General features: G+C 40.4%; 1 protein-coding gene across 1 annotated transcript in view; it reads left to right on the plus strand.

The window, feature by feature from the left end:
* slit1b (slit homolog 1b (Drosophila)) overlaps positions 1-21,725 on the plus strand; it is a 79,452-nt gene that overhangs the window by 20,931 nt on the left and 36,796 nt on the right. Inside the window, exons 5-10 of the mRNA XM_087841475.1 lie at positions 18,297-18,368; positions 18,534-18,605; positions 18,869-18,940; positions 19,074-19,237; positions 19,326-19,473; positions 20,980-21,051. Coding sequence (XP_087697601.1) covers positions 18,297-18,368; positions 18,534-18,605; positions 18,869-18,940; positions 19,074-19,237; positions 19,326-19,473; positions 20,980-21,051 — 600 coding nt within the window. The remainder of the gene's footprint in view (positions 1-18,296; positions 18,369-18,533; positions 18,606-18,868; positions 18,941-19,073; positions 19,238-19,325; positions 19,474-20,979; positions 21,052-21,725) is intronic.

The raw sequence follows: 21,725 nt of genomic DNA on the forward strand, positions 1-21,725 counted from the left end.
GCCTGGAAACACATACACAAACATTACTGCAGAGAAAGCAAATATAAGAGCTCTCTAATTAAGTTTTTCCTAATGATTGATCTGCTCGTGACAGTGATGTGCTTTGGTACCTGTGTCTGCATGTTTGAGTGCGGTGATTTAGTGCTTAACAGAAAATGTGCTGATACAAAGAGATTTACTTTTCCCCCGAGTAAAGAAGGAAGTTGACTGAAGGGGGTAGCAGCCATGAAAAATACCAGTAATTACAGAAAAAAGTGGAGACAAACAGTATGTGTGTGTGTGTGTGTGTGTGTGTGCGTGTGTGTGTGTGTGTGTGTGTGTAAGAGGGAGGAATAAAGAGAAAGTATAAGACGAGTAGATGGTAAAAGACAGTGTGTGTTTGTTTCAATCCGTGTGTCTGTTCTGATTATTTGCTGCTTTCTGTTTTGGCAATTTCACACTCTAGCTCCCATTAGGATGTGCCGAGATGGACTTGGCATGTTCGATCAATCAGCAAACACACGCACACACAGTGACACACTCATAGCACAGAGCCATTAGCACTTCCTCTAGCAGGAGCGATTTCTTTTCCTCCTGCTGTGATGATGGACTGTATAAAGCCTGATGTCCCTGGGAAACACACACTCATGGCTTTTTGCTTGTGTGCATTTTTGTCTCTTCAACAAAATTGCCTTCTATACTTTAGCCTATTTCCTCTACTGTATATTCGCCTCTCCATGTATCAGTCTGTCCTCTTCTTGTAGATTGTGATACACTGTCTTCTTTTTAAACTGAGCTTTTACTGGCTAAATATATAGGTTTATTCATTTGCAAAGAACTGAACAGTGTGTAAAGACTAATACATAAATACATAAAATCTTTTCATTTAATTAATTTGCACGTCATTGAGTGAAATGATGTCACGGTACTGGGTCGTGTGACCCAGTGTTTGAGTTTTATGTATTTTTGTATTCATTTTCAATCTAGTTAATTTCTAGGTTGCTGTTCAGACCTTATTTCTTAGTTATTTCTGTCATCTCCCCTTGTACCCAGTCTCCCTGGTTCCTGCGTCTATGTTTCATGTCTATGTGGTTATGTTAAGTTCATGTCATGTTTTATCTCCATGTCTATGTCTCTGTGTTTCCTGTTTTATTTTGTAGGAGTCTGGTGTTCTTTGTTCATTGTAGTTAGTGTTACTCTCCCCTGTATTGTCATTATGTTTCATTCTAGTCAGCTGTGTTCTCATGTGTCTCCACTTCCCCTGATCACCTCATGTGTGTATTTAAGTCCTCTGTTTTCTGAATGTCGTTGTCAGGTCGTCTGTTATCTCCACCATTGTCTTAGTCATTGTCATTGTTATAGTCATAGAACGTCATAGTATTTGTTTCTTAGTGTTTTTTTAGTTTGCTTAGGGTTCCATGTTTAACTCCTGCTATCATCCAAATAACGGATCGCTTTCTGTTTAAACTTGCAACTCCTCGTCCACATCTGCTTTTGGGTCCTGTTTCCAAAAAAACCACACCGGCGCACCTCGCCGTGACAAATAAGTATTTGATCCCAACTATTCTAGACTGTCCACCACCATGGACAAGACCAAAGAGCTGTCAAAGGATGCAAAGGACAAGACTGTAGTAACAAGCTTGGTGAGAAGGTGAAAACTGTTGATGTGATTATTCAGAAAGAGAAGAAATATAAAATGACCATCAATCCAGTCTGGAGGTCCATACAAGATTTTGCCACATGGGGTGAGAATGATCATGAAAAAGGTGGAGGATCAACCCAAAAATACATGGGGGGAGCTTGTTAATGGCCAGCAGGTAGTTGGGACCACAGTCACATTGGTGATACACCATGCTGTAACAGATTGAAATCTTGAAGAACCCACAAGGACCCCAGCTCAATAAGGCACACGACCAGGCCTGTTATACGTTTGCTAGTGAACACCTACATGATTCAGTAAAGCTTGGGAGAAAGTTTTCTGGTCAACTAAAACCAAAATTGTGCTCTTTGGTGTCAATTGGACCAACTGTGTTTGGGGAAAGAAGAATCTTGAGCATGATCCAAAAATCACCCACCCCACAATCAGACATAAAGCTGAAAACATATGTTTTGGGGCTATTTTTCTGCTATATGTACGAGGAGTCTACACCTAATCAAGCGCACAATGTACAGATGCATGTACTGTAAAATCTTAGACGAGAAGGGAGTTGAAGCCAAGCGGCAACCAAGAAAATCAGATGTATTTACAGAGTTTGTGTGAAGAGGATTTTGGGCAGAGTACCTCCCGTGTGCAAACTTGGTGACCATCTATAAAAAAGGTCTTACAAAGGTTTTCCACCAAGGGTTTCTTCCATCAACTACGTCATGTTTTGCTTGGGGATCAAATACTTATTTTACTCAACGACATGCAAATCAGTGTACGTGCTGTTGCCTATGAAATAGTCACTTCAAAGACAGGGATGAGGTCTGCGACCAGTCAAGGTTTGCTGCTGGCTTCAAAGCGACTTTTGTGCATCAAGACAGTAAGAAAACTGCAAGAAGGTAGAGTCAGTTTATAAGTGAATGGGGGCATAGTGACAATGACATGCAATCTGAATATGAAAATACAGAAATGAACTGTACTTTAATGGCCAAAATCACAAATCTGTTGCCAGCTACATTCACATCAAACAGAAATTCTCATGAACTTCTCTGACTGGTTGTGGGAGGCAAAAACTAAAAGGGGTGGGAAATTAGAACGGTAAAAACAACCAAAGACTGGTTATTTTATTCCCTGCTAAAACCCTCACCTGAATTCAACCCAGGTCTGAATGGACCCTTGGAGAAATGGTATCCAAATGGACTTCAGTCCAGAAAAACTCATGCAAATTCATGCTAGCAAAGTTTATTTAAAGTCTATGCATCTGTTACCTGATCCAGCTTGGAACCAGACGGTAAAACCTCTGATTAAAAGAAATTGACTCTTCATCATCCGGTTGAACTCAGCTCAAGAGTCTTAACATTTACAGTTTTCCTCCACTTTAACAGACGTATTCAAACAAAGGCAATAACCCCAAACATCACAGGCTGGTCATGTTTGTGTGAAGTTTGAACAACTAAAGAGAGATTTTAATGTCAGTTGAAGATGCTGCTCGGTTTTCCTCTCCTCTGTCCATACCTCTGTGTTATTGTTTCATCCTCTTTCTTTTCTCAATTTTGGCGACTTTCATTTTTCATTCTTTCTGTCTCCCCTCAGTCTTTTGTTGGCTCTGTGTGGATGGGATCGCTCCACACCCAGTAATAGTCCTTTGTGTGTTTTGATGATACCTGGAGGGTGACTGAATGTGTATGTTCGTGCACCAGGGTGCCCCCTCCCAGCACCTCCCTTTAGCCCAGGGGAGCTAAAGAATTATGGGTGTAACTAGGTGTCTCTCTCACCCACGCACACAAATTCACCTTGACCTGAAAATGAACTGTGTGGTTAGCCAGTCGATACTGGGCTCCTGCAGGTCTTATTGGGTACTTGAAACAGTACTCAGTGAAAATGTAACCCAGTGATTTTGAGCTGGACAGTGCACAGGCAAATGCTTATCTGAACTTGATTCCATTTGAGATAGGAGAGAAATTCCTGTTCACAAATATCTCTGTATGGCATTATTAGCATCTTACTATCATTTTATACAAGACACATTTAAGACCACATGGGAAATGGCATCAACCGGAGCACTGACCACTAGCACTGTAAAATAAAGTGTGCAGGGGTCAGGGAAAAACACTAAATGTGAACATTTTGTCCCTCATTTCTAATGTTATTATAATTTCTCATATGAAATACACCTTTATCTGGAATATGCACGTAGATTATTTCTAAAGATTGATATGGATGGTCTCGAAGTGTAACCCTCACCATAGAGCCTGGCTCCGGCCACTGCATAACTTTCAAATATGCTCAAAGGTTTAAAAGAGGTAAATGGCCTGTATTTATATAGCGCTTTACTAGTCCCTAAGGACCCCAAAGCGCTTTACATATCCAGTCATTCACCCATTCACACACTGGTGATGGCAAGCTACATTGTAGCCACAGCCACCCTGGGGCGCACTGACAGAGGCGAGGTTGCCGGACACTGGCGCCATCGGGCCCTCTGACCACCACCAGTAGGCAACGGGTGAAGTGTCTTGCCCAAGGACACAACGACCGAGACTGTCCAAGCCGGGGCTCAAACAGGCAACCTTCTGATTACAAGGCAAACTCCCAACTCTTGAGCCACGATCGCTTTGTCATCGTAAAGTAAGGAAATTCTGAGAATGAGACATAGATGATGCAGGAGTTGTTCAGTGATCTTTAGGCCCATTTAAAATTGAAGAACAACACAGAATAGCAAGTGTTAGCTAGAGGACAATGGTCACCAACTGTAGCTGCTGGCTTTAGTACCCAAGCCATGTTGTCTTTTTCTCTCCCTGATGGCCTGTCCTGCCATCTGGAACTGTTCTGATATATAAATGGGTGTGAAGAGAACTAATGCAGATTGGCTATAATTCTATTGATGTCAATATTAATGAACCACTGTTTAATTTCTTCTTCTTCTTCTTTTTTTACATTGCAATCTTTGCATTACTGTAAAAGCATAGCATGTTTTCACAGACTTCCTCTGAATTAGAGTTTTAGCAACTTTTTTCTTTTTCTTTTTTAAATAAATTCTGCATATGTGGACTCAGTTGTTACCACAATGGAGATCAAGTGCACAAATAAGCATGAATGAAATATGAGCAGTGGGAAACAAAATGTGTGTGCAAAATGAAAAAAACAAACAAAACACATACATGGGAATTAGAAATGTGTGGCCGTCTGCTTTAATGTGTCTTTTCGTGTGTGTCCTTGCAGTTAACTTTCCCCTCATGAGTTTTTTCTCATTAGGCAGAGTGGTAGAGCTGTCCTCATTAGAGCAGATGATTGGCATCTGAGTGCAGCTAATTAACGGTGTGAAGCTGACAGAGGTGGTGATGGCAGCTGCCTGGTTGCACTTTAGAGGCTAACCGGAGTGTGACCTCGACGTTTAGAGGCAGGAAGAGCACACTGGGGTAATAAGCCTGTATGTGTGTGATAATTATCTTTATTTGCATTTGTTTGTTTTGGGAGATTCCTTGCATATAATCATGTGCTAATTACACTGATTAGCATCGATACCAAAAAGGATGTTAGATACACTTATGACTGAGTGTGTGATCATAGTTTATTGCTGTTTCTCTGGGATAAAACAGCAAGAAAGTCTGTGCCTGAAATAATTTTGCATGATAATCTCATTGCCATTGAAAAGTTTATAATAGTTTTGAAAGCAGCAGTAGATACAGATTATGATGACCTTTATCTTTACAGCAGGGTAAACGAGCACTGCATTCGACAGCCAGCAATTCATTCATCATGCAGTCAATCAAGAAGGTGTCTTGAATTTTGTGAGCTGTTTGTAAAGTCTTAGATCTGAGGAAGTGAGAGGTGGGGTCAGTTTGCTGACAGTAACAAAATTACAGATCATTTCTTTCTTTTAACAGGACAGCTGGCTTGTGTAATTAGGTAGGTTGTAAATAATGCAAAGTGAAAGTTCATTGATTCAGCCTGCAAGATATCGTATACATCTATCTTGCAGGCTGATGATTAAAACACAAAGTGTCTTCAATTATCTGCTTATTGTTGAGAACAGAAACATTGGCTCGGTTTCTTACAAATATGCAGTTTTTAGTGGCAAGTGTGGTAGTGTGGGATTCAAATGAAACCAACCAAGTGCTGATGAGATAAACTGGATCACATTAAAACATAAAAAACATACTGTTTCCTTATGTATTTATTTATTTGTCGTGTACATATTTATGAATATTGTAAATGTCCTACTTCTTCATTCAGTCCTTCCTTGCTGAAGAAATGTAACTTGTGTTATTACGTCAAGGTTTGTTATTAAAAATCTCCACCATTAGCTGAAAATGACTAGTTTCTTCAGAACTGCTTTGATGAAAGCAGCTATATAACAGAATGAAGTTACGTATTAATTATAAGTTCATTGCTGTGTTTGCTCAGGAATAATCTGTATTCCCTGAGCGACTGTTAGGTGACAGGTGTTGATAAACTTGTAAACCTGGTCTTGGGTTCTACACCATGAACCTCTTTTCACAGATAACCAGTGTTGGGACTAACGCGTTATTAAGTAACGCGTTACAGTAACTACGTTATTATTGTGGTAACGAGCACGGTAACTAGTTATTATGCCAAAATCAGGAACGAGTTAGTCGTTACTGGGATTTAGATAGGGTCGTTACTCGTTACTTCGTGTGGTGGCTATCGCGGAGCTTCCACAGATTCTGTAACATTGGCAGTGGTGGAGGCAGCAGGTGGATGAGGGAAAGGGGACGCAGAAGGAAAAGAGACCCGAGGCGGCCGCCGGTCCAAGTGTGAACTGAACTTCAGGTAAGAAGTTATGACCTGCAGTCTATCTGGGTCAGATATAAACCAAGTTTAGGTGGAGTTTATTTTCATTATTCTGACTTTTTCCGTACTGCGTACTAGCTAGCATGACGGAGTTTCTATACAGCTGGGTGGGTGCTATGAAGTTAAAGATGTTGAACTTTATTTTGTTCATAAGTTATTAGAGTTGCCAACCGTCCCGTCTGGTATTCAGAGAAAATATTACGCGTTTCTTATTAAGGTGAAAAGGAACAGCTTGTCCCGGACTTCAGCTACAATGAAAAAGACACAAAGCTGGAGTTATTCTGTGTCTTTGCTGCACAGCTGCCTCTTCTTCTTTTATTCTCCCCCTCCCTCTCCCGTTTCTACTTAAATCATGAAACTGATCAATGATCAGCTGATCGGCTTTTCTCTCTTGTTTGTTTATCGCCCACTTTGCGCCAGAAAGAGGAAACCAGCCGATGTCGCGTTAAACAACAGCAGCACATTTAAGCTTGATCAGCTGTTGTTAGAATTTATTTAATATTAATTTCTAGTATCAGCTGATGTTTGCTGGAGCCACAGCTGCAAAAAAGCTGCTGGTCATGATGTCAGTTTGGTTATCTGGTGAGAGGGAAACATGAAGATGAAACCAGGAGATGTCCTTACTGAATCATCAGAGCTGAACAGGTGATGGAGAAACAGGTTTACCTTTTAGGTGACATGAATGAGTTGAAGGGAAGTTATGAACTGTTTCTGAGAGACAGATAACCCCAGGATCCTTTTTTAGGTAGCTGACAGCTGGTAACTGTGCAGGGGCAAAGTTTTGCCAGGGGGGCCAGGTAGGGCATTAACAGGGAGAGGGGGGCACAAAGAAATACTTTTCTTTCTTATTCTCATTTAAAATGTCTAGCTTTTAAAAAAATAATTATCTGAATCTTACAACAAACGATTGATAGATTGATGCATATATACCATCAAAACAGTGTACATCACTGTCACAACAGCGTTTGTTTTCATTCAAAGGCTTTATGATTTTTCCTATAATGGTGGGCCGGTCTCTAGTCAAAACGCCCGGGCCGATTTTTTGTCCCAGTCCAGCCCTGTATGCAGCTCATCTGCAGTCTGGTGTTACCTACATCTTCCTATTCAGAAGGCAGAATTTCCGAGTTCTGAGTACAATCAAAGCACCACGGCTGCAGTTTTTGTTTTGGATGTAAAAGGCACACATGACGCTGTGACGTAGGCTAGAATCATAGCAGCAGTCAATGACAGTCCAGGCGTGGAATTTCTCTCGTGGAAATATGCACATTATCTTTTCCTTTCTATTGGTAGGTGGCACAGTGCACTTGTGGCAAGTAAGCAAGCTAGAAGACTGGCAAAGTTGTGGAAGCAACACATTAACAAGAGAATTCTGAGTAAAACCAAAGTTACTTTCCCTAGTAACTAGTTACTTTGAAGGTAACGAGTAACTTGAAGTAACTGAGTTACTGTTGATAGAAGTAACTAGTAATGTAACTAAGTTACTATTTTAAAGTAACTTACCCAACACTGCAGATAACTGTGGTCACCTCTAGTTTGCATGAAATATGCCAACTTGTTTGCCAACACTTGCTAATGGACCCCACCCAGCTGGGGAACAGATATTTGTCCCTTGCATTAAGCTAAGTAAGCATGTTAAATCAAAACCGCTAATTAGGAGGTCACTGAATGGGCTCCAAGCGAGCAGCACTGGGATGTTAGTAGTAACTTTTCACTACTGGTGAAAAGTTACTACTACCAGCAAACACTTTGCACCTACCAGGAAAATGCTCACTTTTTCCTACTAACCGGTGTTTGCCAATTGCTGCCCAGTATGACTGAGGCCTTACTTGAGGTGTCAAAAGAAGTATTATGTACTTAATCTGCAGAAAACGTATATGAAAAAATATTAGTGCTGCAGGTGGTAAATGCTGACCTCTTTTTAAGTACGTTTTCTACAGTAATACATCATATTCCATAATGTATGTATATGGAATATGATAAATATGTAGCAGGACATTTATCTTGACAGCAAACCTTAACAGCTTAATGAGCTCAAAAAAAATGCTTTTGCCCCCCAAAATGTAAAAGTATATTAAAATATATATTTTTAAAAAGGACTTTACACGAAGCCATGCGATAATAAAAACCATGATACTATTTAACTCGAGCCTTAAGCCATGCTAAAACCTAACACATGTCTCTTCAGCAAGGGGCCACAGTAGATGTTTCTGCATGTGTTCAAATACATTTGCACATGCACGCAAATCTATATTTACATTATCTGCAGGATTCAAATCTGTCACTGCAGAACACACAAAAGAAGGATTTTCCCAGAATTTTCGTTTTCTTAAAGCCGGGACTGTGGGGCTCTTCCTGCTGTGTGTGGTAACAGCTTCATCCTGGATAATAAGATCAGTGGTGCGGACAGACACCACTGCTCCATTAACAAAAACCTGCTCAGCTGTTATTTTTCTGCTCAGATTGTGCGTCTGCGAGTGCGTGCGTTTGTGGGAGGTCAGTTCACAGACGCTGACTTCTCCTGTCATGTCCATCCAAAGTAAAGCTGGCACACTGAGAGCAGTGGAAAAGCATTGTGGGAACTAAAACATGCAACTGTTCAAAGAGCCAATCGCTAACCTAAGCTGCAGACTAGGGTGAGAATTACTGCGAGACGTCTGACGGTCACATTCAATTCTCACATTCTTCGTCCTCTGTTTCATCCACCCACCATTCCTCACTGCCCTCTATTGTCTGCTCCCCCTTGTTTTTTCATTTTCATATTTCTCATCACCTTCCCCTCATGTGTCTTTTGGGGTTCTTCAATTAAGCGCTCTTCTCGCCTGTGGGTGGAGGGAAGGAAGAGAAGTGAAGGATAAAAGGAATGAAGGAAAAGACACAAAGGCAGAGGAAGGGAGGTCAAAAAACTGTGGATGAAGATCAGCAGTTTGACAGCAGGCAAAGAAATAAAGATGGCATGATGGAAAGAAAAATGGGAAAAGATATTAAATCAAAGAGAAAGTGAAGAGAAGGATTTTAAAAAAGATAATAATGGAGTAAACAAACGTAAAAAAGATACAGTGCTATAAACACTGAAGGTGTAATGCATGGGAGTAAAGTAGGGCTGAACCTAAAAGATGCCAGATGACCAGAGATAAGGAGACATTTTCAGTATTGTCTCCTATGCTTGAGTTTGTGCTGTTGCCATGGTCACGCCTTTACATGCCATCAGGTTGTGAACTTTTCCAGAGTTCAGTGAGTGTTGGTCAAACACTAACGCGACTGTGTTTCTCACACATAGGCCCTGTGTGCTAAGGGGCAGCCATGTGTCCACTGGATGTTGTGTGAGGGTAATATTTAGCGTGTGTGTGTGTGTTTGTGTATGGCTTTTGTTGTTAGCCCGTAATACTGTGTTTTGTCTGTGTTAGTTTGCCTGCTGAAGCTCCATGATCGACACGGCTTTGAAGTAAAACAAGAAAATATGTCTTTTTGTCTTCAAACGTGTCTCCTTATATTACGAGTGATGTGGCCTCCAAGTAAAAACATTGAATATACTGATGGTTCTGATTTTGTATTGTTTATGTTTTTGGCTTTTGGGGGTTTTTTTGTTGCATATTTCCCTAAAAATGACACATTAAATGAGAATTTGTAATAAAAAAAAAATTTTTAAGCTCATGTGAGGGCCTGTACCATGAGACAGATGGTATACATTTAAGGGAGCACTGCATAAGAGCCTGGATATTATGTCGTATTGAATAACTGTTTTACAAGTGGTGAAAATATCATGATGAAATAATTCTTTATACTCATGTCATGAAAAATGGACCATATTGCCTGGTCTGATGAGTGCGGTGGTCAAATCCAGTAAAACTTAAACACCAGCAAATAGAAAAAGCAAACATGCAAATGCCAAATAGGACGTATAGTCTATAGTATAATATGAGTCATGCAAATCAAACATATTAACTTTTATCTTTTCTAATTCACAACAGTGATGAACTTTAAGTTTAAGGATATAATTTATCCACTGTTAGCTCCTCAATGCCTTATGCTAACACAGAGCAGCTACCTGAGCACCACTCCCACAGACGTCGATTATCTTGTCAATATTTTTACTTCTTCAATGCGTACAAGTCTATATACAGGGCTGCACATAAGCGGTCCGCAGGTGCGCATGCACTGTCAAAATAAAAAACGCACACCAAAAAAGAAGTTGCAACGCGCGTTTGTGTACGTAAGATTTTCTGGAGGAGGACAGACATTTGTTTAGAACTCTTAAACATGTCGAAGAAGCAAAGTCCTTCAAGCAATTACTTTGGTGTTCCTCCACCTCCAAAGAAATGTCAGAAGGAGTCCGAACCACAAAAGAAGCGCGTATTCTCGGAAAAGTGGTTGCAGGAGGTGAGCTGGCTTCAAACAAATGATAAGCGCACAAAGATGTGGTGCAGCAAATCCCTCCAGAAAATCTTATGTACGCAAACACGCGTTGCAACTTCTTATCTGGTGCGCTTTTTTTATTTTGACAGCGCATCCACACCTGCGGACCACTTATGTGCACCCCTGTCTATATACTGTTGCTCCTTTGAAAAGGAAAACCTAAAATCAGAAGTACTTCACTCCCTGGTGTAACTCTCAAATGTGCACCTTAAAGCAGATAACTCGTAAACTGGAGAGGAAATAGCATCTCACAAATTTAGAAGATCATCATTTATCCTGTTTTCTTTGTATTATTGTAGGTTCTTAACCTTAAAATATAAAGTGCATTAAGGTGACTGTTGTTGTGATTTGGTGCTGTATAAATAAACCTGAACTAATTTGAATTGAATACCAGCTAAGCTAACATATGACTAAGGTGCAAAAAAGAAAACTGCTCACTTAAACACCTAATTTGTAATTGTGTCACTTCATAGTGGTGGCTTACAGTGTGTTGGTGTTTCATACTGGTTTGCATTAGGTGGCAATAAAGTGACTTAAAGTGTATGAAGAAAATAAACAGCAGTCCATGCAAAAGTTGACCAAAGGCAACTTTTGGTCCAGAGTCCTCATTTTAACAACCCTGAACTTCAGCTGAACATTGTGACTTCAGAGGGGCACCAGTTTGTCCATTGGCTTATTAAAGCCACAATGTGCTAACAGAGCAGGCATCGCCATCAAGTGCAAACATTAAACTCGCTAAAAAAAAAAAAAGCATGACGGCATCCTGTAAGGGTTTTGTTAGTCTAACTGCTCAACCCCAAACACAATAAAAAAAAACTGCATGTCTGGAGAAAAGCCATGTTTATTCATTAAACAGAAGTCAGACTCTCAGCCGGTTCAGAAGCAGCAGGCCAACCACCTGCCAACCAAAGGCCACACTGGCAAATATCAAAGACCTCCATAAGCTTATAAATCATTACAAAGATCTCCACCAATATTTTCCATTAATCAGTTTAATGAATGAATAGATGTAAATGTTGTTGCACTAAATACTATTGCTACTATATATTACACGTATGTTAGCAAAGTGTATGCACTCGGCATATTTGCAACTTTACCTCTTAATGCTGCTGTGGTTAATAAATGCTTCCACTCTGAAATAACACCACCTACAGTTAACTGGGGAACCAGGAGGGGAGAAACTTCACAAACTGACTTGTTACAGTGGTTTGGTAACCAATACTCAAAAATCTTGTCTTGTACAGTTGTTCTGTGAACATTATTTATTTTGATTTCTTCTTCTTCTTCTTCTTCTTCTTCTCAGATAAATTTCTCTTTGTCTCTTATCCTTCGTCTTCCTCTGCAAAACCCTTGGGATGGATATGTATCACAATTAAGAGGGTTTATTCACATGGTATGTGTGTGGGTGGTTGGGTGTGGAGGAATATGCCAAAATATGTGTGTGATCTTTGGATCAGCTTCCATTGGTGTGACATTTTCAGACATGTTGGTTCATTCTTCAGTGTTAGCTTGTGTGCATGTGTGGTTGAATGTGCATTTAACACAGAGTGGGAGATTCCCAGTGTTATTTAATGTAGGTATGCAGGTCATTTTAGGGTTATCCATTCCATATCCGTTCTTCTGGTTGACCACATTAGCCTGTAGTGATGCTACATCAGACCACTTATTTATTTTTGTCCTGCACATCTGGTTGAACTTTCTTTTCTATTCTTAATCCACTGTTTCTCCTCTTCAACGTCATTCTTTTTTCGTGAATTGTCTTTCTTAACTTATTTATTAAGTTACTTATTGAGGTTGTTTGTCCTGCGTGTGTCTGTGTGTGTCAGGTTGAGGAGTGGACCAGACTACAGAAATAAAATATTAACCATGTTGATGCTCTGACTCTGTCTGCTGACCTGTCTGGACAGAGTTTAACAAAACAAAGACAAAAACAAAAAAAGGTGTGCATGGGTCAAAACAGCAGTTACTCGTTACAGATAACAGGGTGTCTTCAGAGTTTGTTAACTCTGTGATTTTAAATGGGATTGCCTGATATTTCTGTCATGCAGTGAAAACATTCAGACCAAATTTAGTAGAGCTATATTAGTACGTTATGAAGTTTTGTTTTTCAGGGGAAGTTTAATGTTGGACTCTTTCTGCATTTACAGTTTCACTCATATATCATACCAGTGTTCCAGTTAGCAAGATTAACTCGCTGCTAGGCACAGTGGCACAAATCCAACTTTTTCTAGTGAACAGACCCAGGATTTGACTTTCTTCTGATATTGTATGCTGATCTGATGGCACTATTAGATTAATAAGCTGTTGTCCTCACTTTGAGCTAAAAATGAATCATTCTTTTACATGTGAGGTTCTGGTTTCAAGCCGGTTGGTGCTTTCTGTGTGGAATTTGCAGTTCTCCTTGTTCCTTTATGGTTTTCCTTTGGCCACTCCGGGCGATCGTGGCTCAAGAGTTGGGAGTTCGCCTTGTAATCGGAAGGTTGCCGGTTCAAGCCCTGGCTTGGACAGTCTCGGTCGTTGTGTCCTTGGGCGAGACACTTCACCCGTTGCCTACTGGTGGTGGTCAGAGGGCCCGGTGGCGCCAGTGTCCGGCAGCCTCACCTCTGTCAGTTTGCCCCAGGGTGGCTGTGGCTACAATGTAGCTGCCATCACCAGTGTGTGAATGTGTGTGTTTGAATGGGTGGATGACTGGTTGTGTAAAGCGCTTTGGGGTCCTTAGCGACTAGTAAAGTGCTATACAAATGCAGGCCATTTTACCACTTCCTCACACAGGCCAAAGACATGTGTGTTCGGTTATCTTTGGATTCTAAATTCTCTGTAATTGTGAATGTGAGGATTAATGACTGTCTGTTAGCCATGCAATGGACCAGCAACAAGTCCAGGGTGTAACCTGCTCTTGCCTACGGACAGCTTTCTGCAAGTGCTTAGAAGTGGCTGGATAGAAATAAATGTATTAAAGTGGTGTTTATGAATCACTTCAACACAGTTTGTGGTTTTGTCACAAACTGCTGCAAACAAAGAAAGCTGCAAAAGTCTTAAGCCACCCCCCATTTCCCCCGTTTTTTTTAAATGAATTATTTTGTGCTTCGTATTGTAGTCAAAAACTGCTGGATAGTTTTGCTGTACTCTTAGTGTTTCTTCTACATACTGCTTGCTGACACAGTAACAGCTTGTCTTGCTTGGACCCAAGCACAAAACTGAAATCATAGCACCCTTGGAAGGACTAGAAAAGCATAGTTATTCATTCATTTAACATATAGCTGGACGGTTTTGATGACTTGTACTATCAAACTGCAACAGGGACACTTGGAGCTGTCACTGGATAATTCTTTCTTTTGCTGCATGACGTCTTTCGGGAAATCACAGCAAAATAAAAAGACCAAGAAACATGAAAGTAAGTGTACATCCCATACAGATGTATAAAAGGAAATACCTCCATAGATGGAGTGTCTCTATGACGAATAAGAAGGTAGCAATAAGCGAGACTTAAACTAACCCATGTTTGAAGGAGACAGAGAGGTGATGTGTTGTCAACGAGCAGGAAACGAGTGGGAAAGTTTACCTTTCTCACCCTCCACTGTGGGCAGGAAGGGAGGGATGGAGGGATGAGGAGGATATTGAAACGACAGGAGACAGCGGAGAACAATAAGAGGATGAGGAGGAGCGAGGAGAGACAGATCCAGAGACACAACGGATGAGAGAAAGGATCAGAAAATGAATAGAGGAGGTAGCAGGAGACGGAGAGCAAATATTAAGAGACTGCCTACTGTCCACACACACACACACACACGCACACACACACACACACACACACGCACGCACACACACACACACACACACACACACACACACACACGCACATCCAGCTGTGACCAGTCTGTGTTTCCCTCCAGTAAACATCATATTCAGCCTCTTTGTGTCCTGGCAACAGAATCTCGATGACCTGATGGGGAAGCATCTGTGTTATTGAGTGTGAGCACCAGCGTGTGTGAGCCACAACACGAGGGTGCTTTCTGTGATCACTTTCCATATGTTTGTGTTCGTATCATGTATTTAGAAAAGCATTTTATTTTTCATTTATTTTTCTTTGTTCCACTGCTTTCCAAGTCCAGTTGGAGGCATGCATGTCATACTTGTGCATCTTCTTTTCAAAAAGTCTTTTCTTAAAAAATATTTACCTCCATTAATTATTGCAGATGTTCTTTATAAGTTGAACTTTATCCGTTTGAATCAATTCAATCTGGAAACTCTTCAAAAAGCTGAAAGTCTTACAATATTGTTTTTTCTGCAGCTTGTATTCAAGAGTGGATGTAAAGCTTACTGGATATGAACAGACGACACAGGAATAATGGGTCTGTGTGGCATGTTGGCCTTGAGCACTTTCTGAAATGAAGCAGAAAAACTGGACTTCATCTTTCCCCTCCTCTGTCTCTCTCTGTCTACATCACCATAACAGTCCATTGTTATTGCTGCTCTCTCTCTCTGCCTCTGACTTATATGACTCACATGTCTATCTTTTTTTCTTTTAACCCATTTCTGTTTCTCTTCATATCTGCCAAACTTCCACTTTGTCATATCACATACTGAACTACCTCAACTCGATTTAGCCTATAACTTCTGTTCTTGTTTCTCTCCATAATCACTCTTGTGTCCTGCACCACCCACCCCCTTTTCACATGTCCATCCATCATCCTTTTCTCCTTCAGTCTGTTCATTTACTCTGTATATCCCCCATCACCTTCTTCACTGCTGGTTTCATGTGTCAGACACTGTTGAACTTTATACTTCAATAAAAAGTCTGCTTTTTCAACTGGCCTCAGGGGTGTCAGAATCAGTTTTCCATTTTTCTAATGTACTGCTCTACGTATGTCTACAAAGAGCTGGTCTAGGCCATAGCTGTGCATCAAGCTGGTTACAGTATTGTGTGGCACAGTGTTCGTGAATGCAGTAACAGAAGTTCTAAAAGTACAGTATATTAGTATAAGATTAATTTGGTTAGCTGGTTTGTCAATTACTTGACTCTCCTCCTGTGTTCAATCTGATTTAAAAGAGATACTTTCTTAAAGGCACAATACTGGCTGTCTAGTTCTCAATAAGTGGGTGTTTCCTCCTCTGTCAGCCTCTGGTTTGACCCTGACATTAATCGACTGTGTCTGAGGACCTGCAGGGCAGCCAGAGATGATGTGCATCCTCCTCTGTGGTTTGTCTAACACACACACACACCCAGAGTTTTGCTTTTATTTATTGGTCTCCATTGCTGTGGCTCACCTGTCTGTTTCTATGATGTCTAATCGTGGCATTGCATTTCTGCTTCATATTTTTTATCACCAAAGCTAGTCAGTAAGTCATGTGACCTTGGTCTGTAAGCAGTCTGCCTGCTGCCTCTCAGACACCTCTTCTGGAGGAACTATATTAAGATAAAGAGGACTGGTGTTTCCTTAGTTTATCAAATAGGAAAAGACCATATGTTTTATTAAATGCATGTAAACATACACTGTGTTGCCAAAAGTATTCACTCATCACCAGAGATGGGCAGTAACGCGTTACTTGTTAATCTGATTGTTAATCTGATTACTTTTTCCAGGTAACGAGTAAAGTAAGGGATTACTATTGCAAAAACGGTAATTAGATTACCGTTACTTTCCCGTAGGAACGCTGCATTACTGCGTTACTAAAACCGGGATTTTTTTGCGAGAATGTCTCATGACAGTGACGTAAGCAAGTGCGACGTTCGTGACAAGTATGAGCGTGCAGCGTTTAAAGCGTGGAAGTACTGACCTTACTTTGAGTTTGATTCCATAAAAAGTGACAAAAACATTAGTGTCCGTTGTGCGTGGGAAGAAAACTTCTTTTTACAGCGAAAAAAACCCCCTAAACTTCCAAGCAAGCACCGAGTAGCTACGACGTAATGGGAAACTCACAGAGAAACTCGCGGATTCTTCCACTGACCGCTGCACACCTGCACCAGGATAAACCTCCGCCTACTCTACTCCTGCTTTACAGGTGAAAATAGAGCAAAAGGACCGCTAGTCTTTGACTTTATTTATTTTCTGCTGTGTTTTACTTGCATCTATTTGAAAGACTGAGTGTAAACACAAATATATATATATATATATATATATATATATATATATATATATATATATATATTTTATGTGCTGGGATGTGCAGAAAATAAGTTTAAATGTTAAACAAATTTCTTCCAGTCAGAGAATGTTGCATATAATTTACATATAATTTTTGCTTGATGCATAAAGTTAAAAGGTTACAACTAATAAAACAAGTTTTAAAAAGAGACTTTTCCATTTGATTACATTTTGTATGATGGATTATGTAGAAAAAGTAGAATTGGGCTGAAAGATCTATCACTTTATCACCTATTCAGGTTGTAAATCCTGTTTTTAAAAAGTAACTAAGTAACTAAGTAACTAAGTAATTAATTACTTTTGAAAATAAGTAATCAGTAAAGTAATGGGATTACTTTTTTGGGGAAGTAATCGGTAATTAGTTACTGATTACTTTTTTCAAGTAACTTGACCAACACTGCTCATCACACCAAATCATTGAATTCAGGTGTTCCAGTCACTTCCATGTCCACAGGTGTACAAAATCAAGCAGCCAGGCATGGAGACGCTTCTGGGTTTGCTCTCAGGAGATCAGTTAATTCCAGCGTGGTACTGTGATAGGATGCCACCTGTGAAACAAGTCCAGTTGTGGAATTTCCTTTCTAGTAAATATTCCGCAGCCAAGTGTTAGTGATATTATAAAAAAGTGGAAGTGAGTGAGAACGAGAGTAGATGAGCCACAAAGTGATAGGTCGTGGAAGATCAGAGAGCAGGGTCAGTGGAAGATGAGGCACATAGTTTGAAAAATTTCAGAACTCAAACAAATTCACGTTTTTGACCATTTCATGCTCCCAACTTTGTTAGAACAGTTTGGGGATGGCCCAGTACTGTTCCAACATGCCTGGACACGTGTGCACAAAGACATGGATGAGCAAGTTTGGTGTGGAAAAACACCAGCCTGCGCCAACCTGACAGAACACCTTTGGAAGGAGTTAGAGTGGCGGCTGTGAGACAGGCCTTCCCGTCAATCAGTGTCTGACCTCAAATGTGGTTTTGGAAGAATGATCAAAAATTTGCATAAAAAGACTTCTAAACCTTGTGGAAATCCTCCCCAGAAGCGTTAAAGCTATTCTAGCTGCAAAGGGTGGGCTGACAACATATCAAACTCTATGAATTAAGAGTGGGACGTCACTTAAGCCCATTGTATGTGAAGGCAGACAGCAAGCATCCAAAGCTCAGCTCGACTGGTATGGTCAAATGTAATACCATATAGAGCATCTGCAAGAATTGCCATGTGCTATAGCAAACTCCTGGATGTGGAGTCAACAAGTTGTATCATTGCATCTCTTAGCAGAATGAATTTCCCTCTTTTCTTTGTTTTTCAGAGATCTAAGTGAAAATGCCATCCAAGCCATCCCGAGGAGAGCTTTCAGAGGCGCAACAGACCTTAAAAACCTGTAAGTGAAGATAAAATGCTAAAGTAATGGGTGCAGTGGTGATAACGGTGCAATTTGCTACTGTCAAGAAATATCACGTCCGTAATTAGAAGACTGAGTAGTCGGCTGGACCGAGCCATTAACTAAATCTACATCATATTGGCTTTGTGTTCTTTTTATCATCAGTCAGCTGGATAAAAACCATATCAGCTGTATTGAAGAGGGGGCGTTCAGAGCTTTGCGATCTCTAGAAGTCCTGTGAGTAATCTAAGAAAAATCATTTCTTTGATGCTCTTCTCAAAACAACTTAATCTCTCATAAAAAAACTCCTTTGTTTTCTTCTGCTCTCTTCATCTTTTCTACTGCCATCCTTTTTCCACTGGCTTCTCTGCCTATCAACTCTCGCTTGCTTTTTATTGTTCCATCTCTTTGTTCTCACACCCTTCCTTTCTGTCCTTGCTGTTATATTTAGTGTTGCCTCTTCTTCTCGTTGCTAATTTCTCTCCTATTTTTTCTCCTAGCACACTGAACAACAACAACATCAGCAGCATTCCAGTCTCCAGTTTCAATCACATGCCAAAGCTCCGCACCTTGTAAGTGCCTCACCTTTTTCAACTTTTTTACCCAGAATGCCACATTGTTACGTCTGATTTTATCTCTGTCTGTGTATCTGTCACCTTATGTTTTACCCTCCACTACTTCTCAAATGTATTTTCCTCCCCTCAGTCGTCTCCACTCTAACTCTCTGCGCTGCGACTGTCACCTGGCTTGGTTGTCTCCATGGCTACGGCAGCGGCCAGCTTTGGGCCTCTACACTCAGTGTAGCTCTCCTCCCACACTGAGGGGCCTCAACCTGGCCGAGCTGCGTAAAAGTGACTTTGCCTGCTCAGGTACAAGAGCCCGGCGATACATGAGGCTTTGATCCAAATGCGGATGATGATGCAATGTGTGAGAAAAGTTTTTCTTCCTTGTTTTTAGGTCACAGTGGCAGTGCCTTCGTTCAGCCATGTAGTTTAGCATCTGGGTCCTGTCCTCCAATGTGCTCCTGCAGCAACAACATCGTGGACTGCCGTGGGAGGGGCCTAACTGCAATCCCTGCCCACCTCCCTGAGGGTATGACTGAGATGTGAGTATCCCACAAGAATTATATATACTGATATATGAATGACAAATTCTGTTATTTTGTAGCTTTATAGTTTGCTTTCAGAACTCAGATAAAACCTACCAGCATAAAGTGGGTTTCTTACAAGCAAAATTGTGAACCATGTAAAGCTGCTCCAGAGGGTCCCAAAAGAGAGTGAAAGTCCCCACAGGTTTATTAGATGGAAAGAAATACTACAGTACATGTACTTACTCTATGCCATGTAAAGGAAGAAATGTTACTTATGTCATTTTGCTGCTTCATCACATGCTTTCCGGTCACTTTTCATATATCCAACGTGGAAAAGTGGTTTTTCGGATGCTTAACCACACTCTCTCTCAGTTCTGCTGCTCCTCTGCCAGTAGCTAGAATGCAGCAGCGTGACAGGCACAGTTGACGATAACTTGGACAAATCTTATAGATAGATTTTACAGGCCATTACATGTACTTTACGTCTCTGCCAATACATCAAATGTTCTGATGTGCAATCCACCATTAAAGGATGTGATTGTCCTCACTGCAGCAAAGAGATATAAACTCATGTTTCCTGGTAGAGAAGGAAACCGTTATAAAGTGGAATCATTTTGAGTTGCATTCTGCTAAAAGCTTGAAAAGCTTACACAAATTCACACCAGGCCTGAATACAGACGTCTACAGAAAAAACTGCAGAATTCTGTGCAGTCATGGTTAAACAATTAGCTCCATATTTATGTTATTATTTAGGCACCCAGTTTTCAAAGGCTCACTGCAATGATTCAATTCTAGTACTTTGCAATCTTTCTAAAGAACTGCACATCTCAAGGCAGCGTGAAATTGTTAATGTTCGTGTCCGTTTGTCACGCAGACATGCATGACAAACGTCAGCAAAACAGTTTGATATGAACTGTGGTAACAAATACTGCAACACTGGCCCTGAAGCTGTGTCTGCACAGGAAGCTATTTGCATGATGTGACCACCAAAGAACACAGAACGTCAATGACATTATACATTGACAAAAAAAAAGCATTGGCAATGCAAAGTGCACACAATAGCACTGTATGACATATGACCTGGTAGTAAATACAAAAGCAGGTTGCCTTGGCATCCACACCCTTAATCATCTACTGGCCACGAACCATCAGCAACAAAGCGATCCTCAATGAACAAATTGCTTCCTGTGTGAATGCAGCTTTAGTAACCAGCTCGAGTTCTGCATACATGTTTTAATAATTTCATATTGAATCTTTTTTTATGCTACCTTTCTCACAATTTTGGTTTTCATTCATTGCTTAAATTTAAGAAAATGTCATGGCTTGCAATTACAGAAAAAGAGCATGTCGTTCTCATGTAAATGAAAAATAAATCATACATTGTCCCTATTTCACAATTAACAACAGAACCAGGTTTTTGTTTCTAGTTAGAGTTGATTTTTTTATCCCACCAAGAAGAAAACTGATGTTGCTGCTTGACTCGTGTGCAGTGTTTCAAAGTAGCCTCTCTTTTCTACCCAGACGTCTGGAGCAGAATGGCATCAAGTCGGTTCCCCCAGGCGCCTTCACATCCTACAAGAAGCTCAGGCGAATGTGAGTGCTCCTACAAAGCTTCATATCATCATACTTGCAGTTAAACACTTCCAAGTGTCATTTCAAATTGAAATAACACTAGCAAAGCTTCCTATTGAATTTTAAATGTTTATTACAACAAATCAATGAAGGACTAAGATCACGGAGGGGATCAATAAGGGAGCAATCAAAAGAAGCTTTTTCTATATATTTAAAATCTGTCCTGGGATGCCGACTGCCATCGAAAAGGTGATAAATGGATGGAAATTCATTGAAGAAACACACTGTCGACTACTTTTTGCAGTGTTCTTGGCGTTGAGGACTTTAATATGAGGCAAATTAAACCAGCTCTACTGGCCTCATACTGGTTTTAATGTGGTAAAATGTCAATAATGGACTGGTTCTCATAATAAGGTTTAATACGCTCACTGGGCACTAAGAGCACTTTTTAAAATATAAATCACATTCACCCACTCACACAGGCATTTAGTGCTTTGTTCTGTTGCCTTGATTTTTCTAACACATGTACACACTACCAGTCAAGTTTGAGAACACCCCGATTTTTCCTGTTTTTTATTGAAAATTATACAGTTTAATGTCTCATTGCACTCTGGAATGAAAGCAAAGTACAAATAAGCAATTGGAGTTAAAAAAGAACAACTTCCATTTATGTTCCTTTTATGTTTATGTTAACT

Source organism: Neolamprologus brichardi, chromosome 6, assembly GCF_056152115.1.
Source record: "Neolamprologus brichardi isolate AB-2024 chromosome 6, ASM5615211v1, whole genome shotgun sequence".
NCBI classification, from domain to species: Eukaryota; Metazoa; Chordata; class Actinopteri; order Cichliformes; family Cichlidae; genus Neolamprologus; species Neolamprologus brichardi.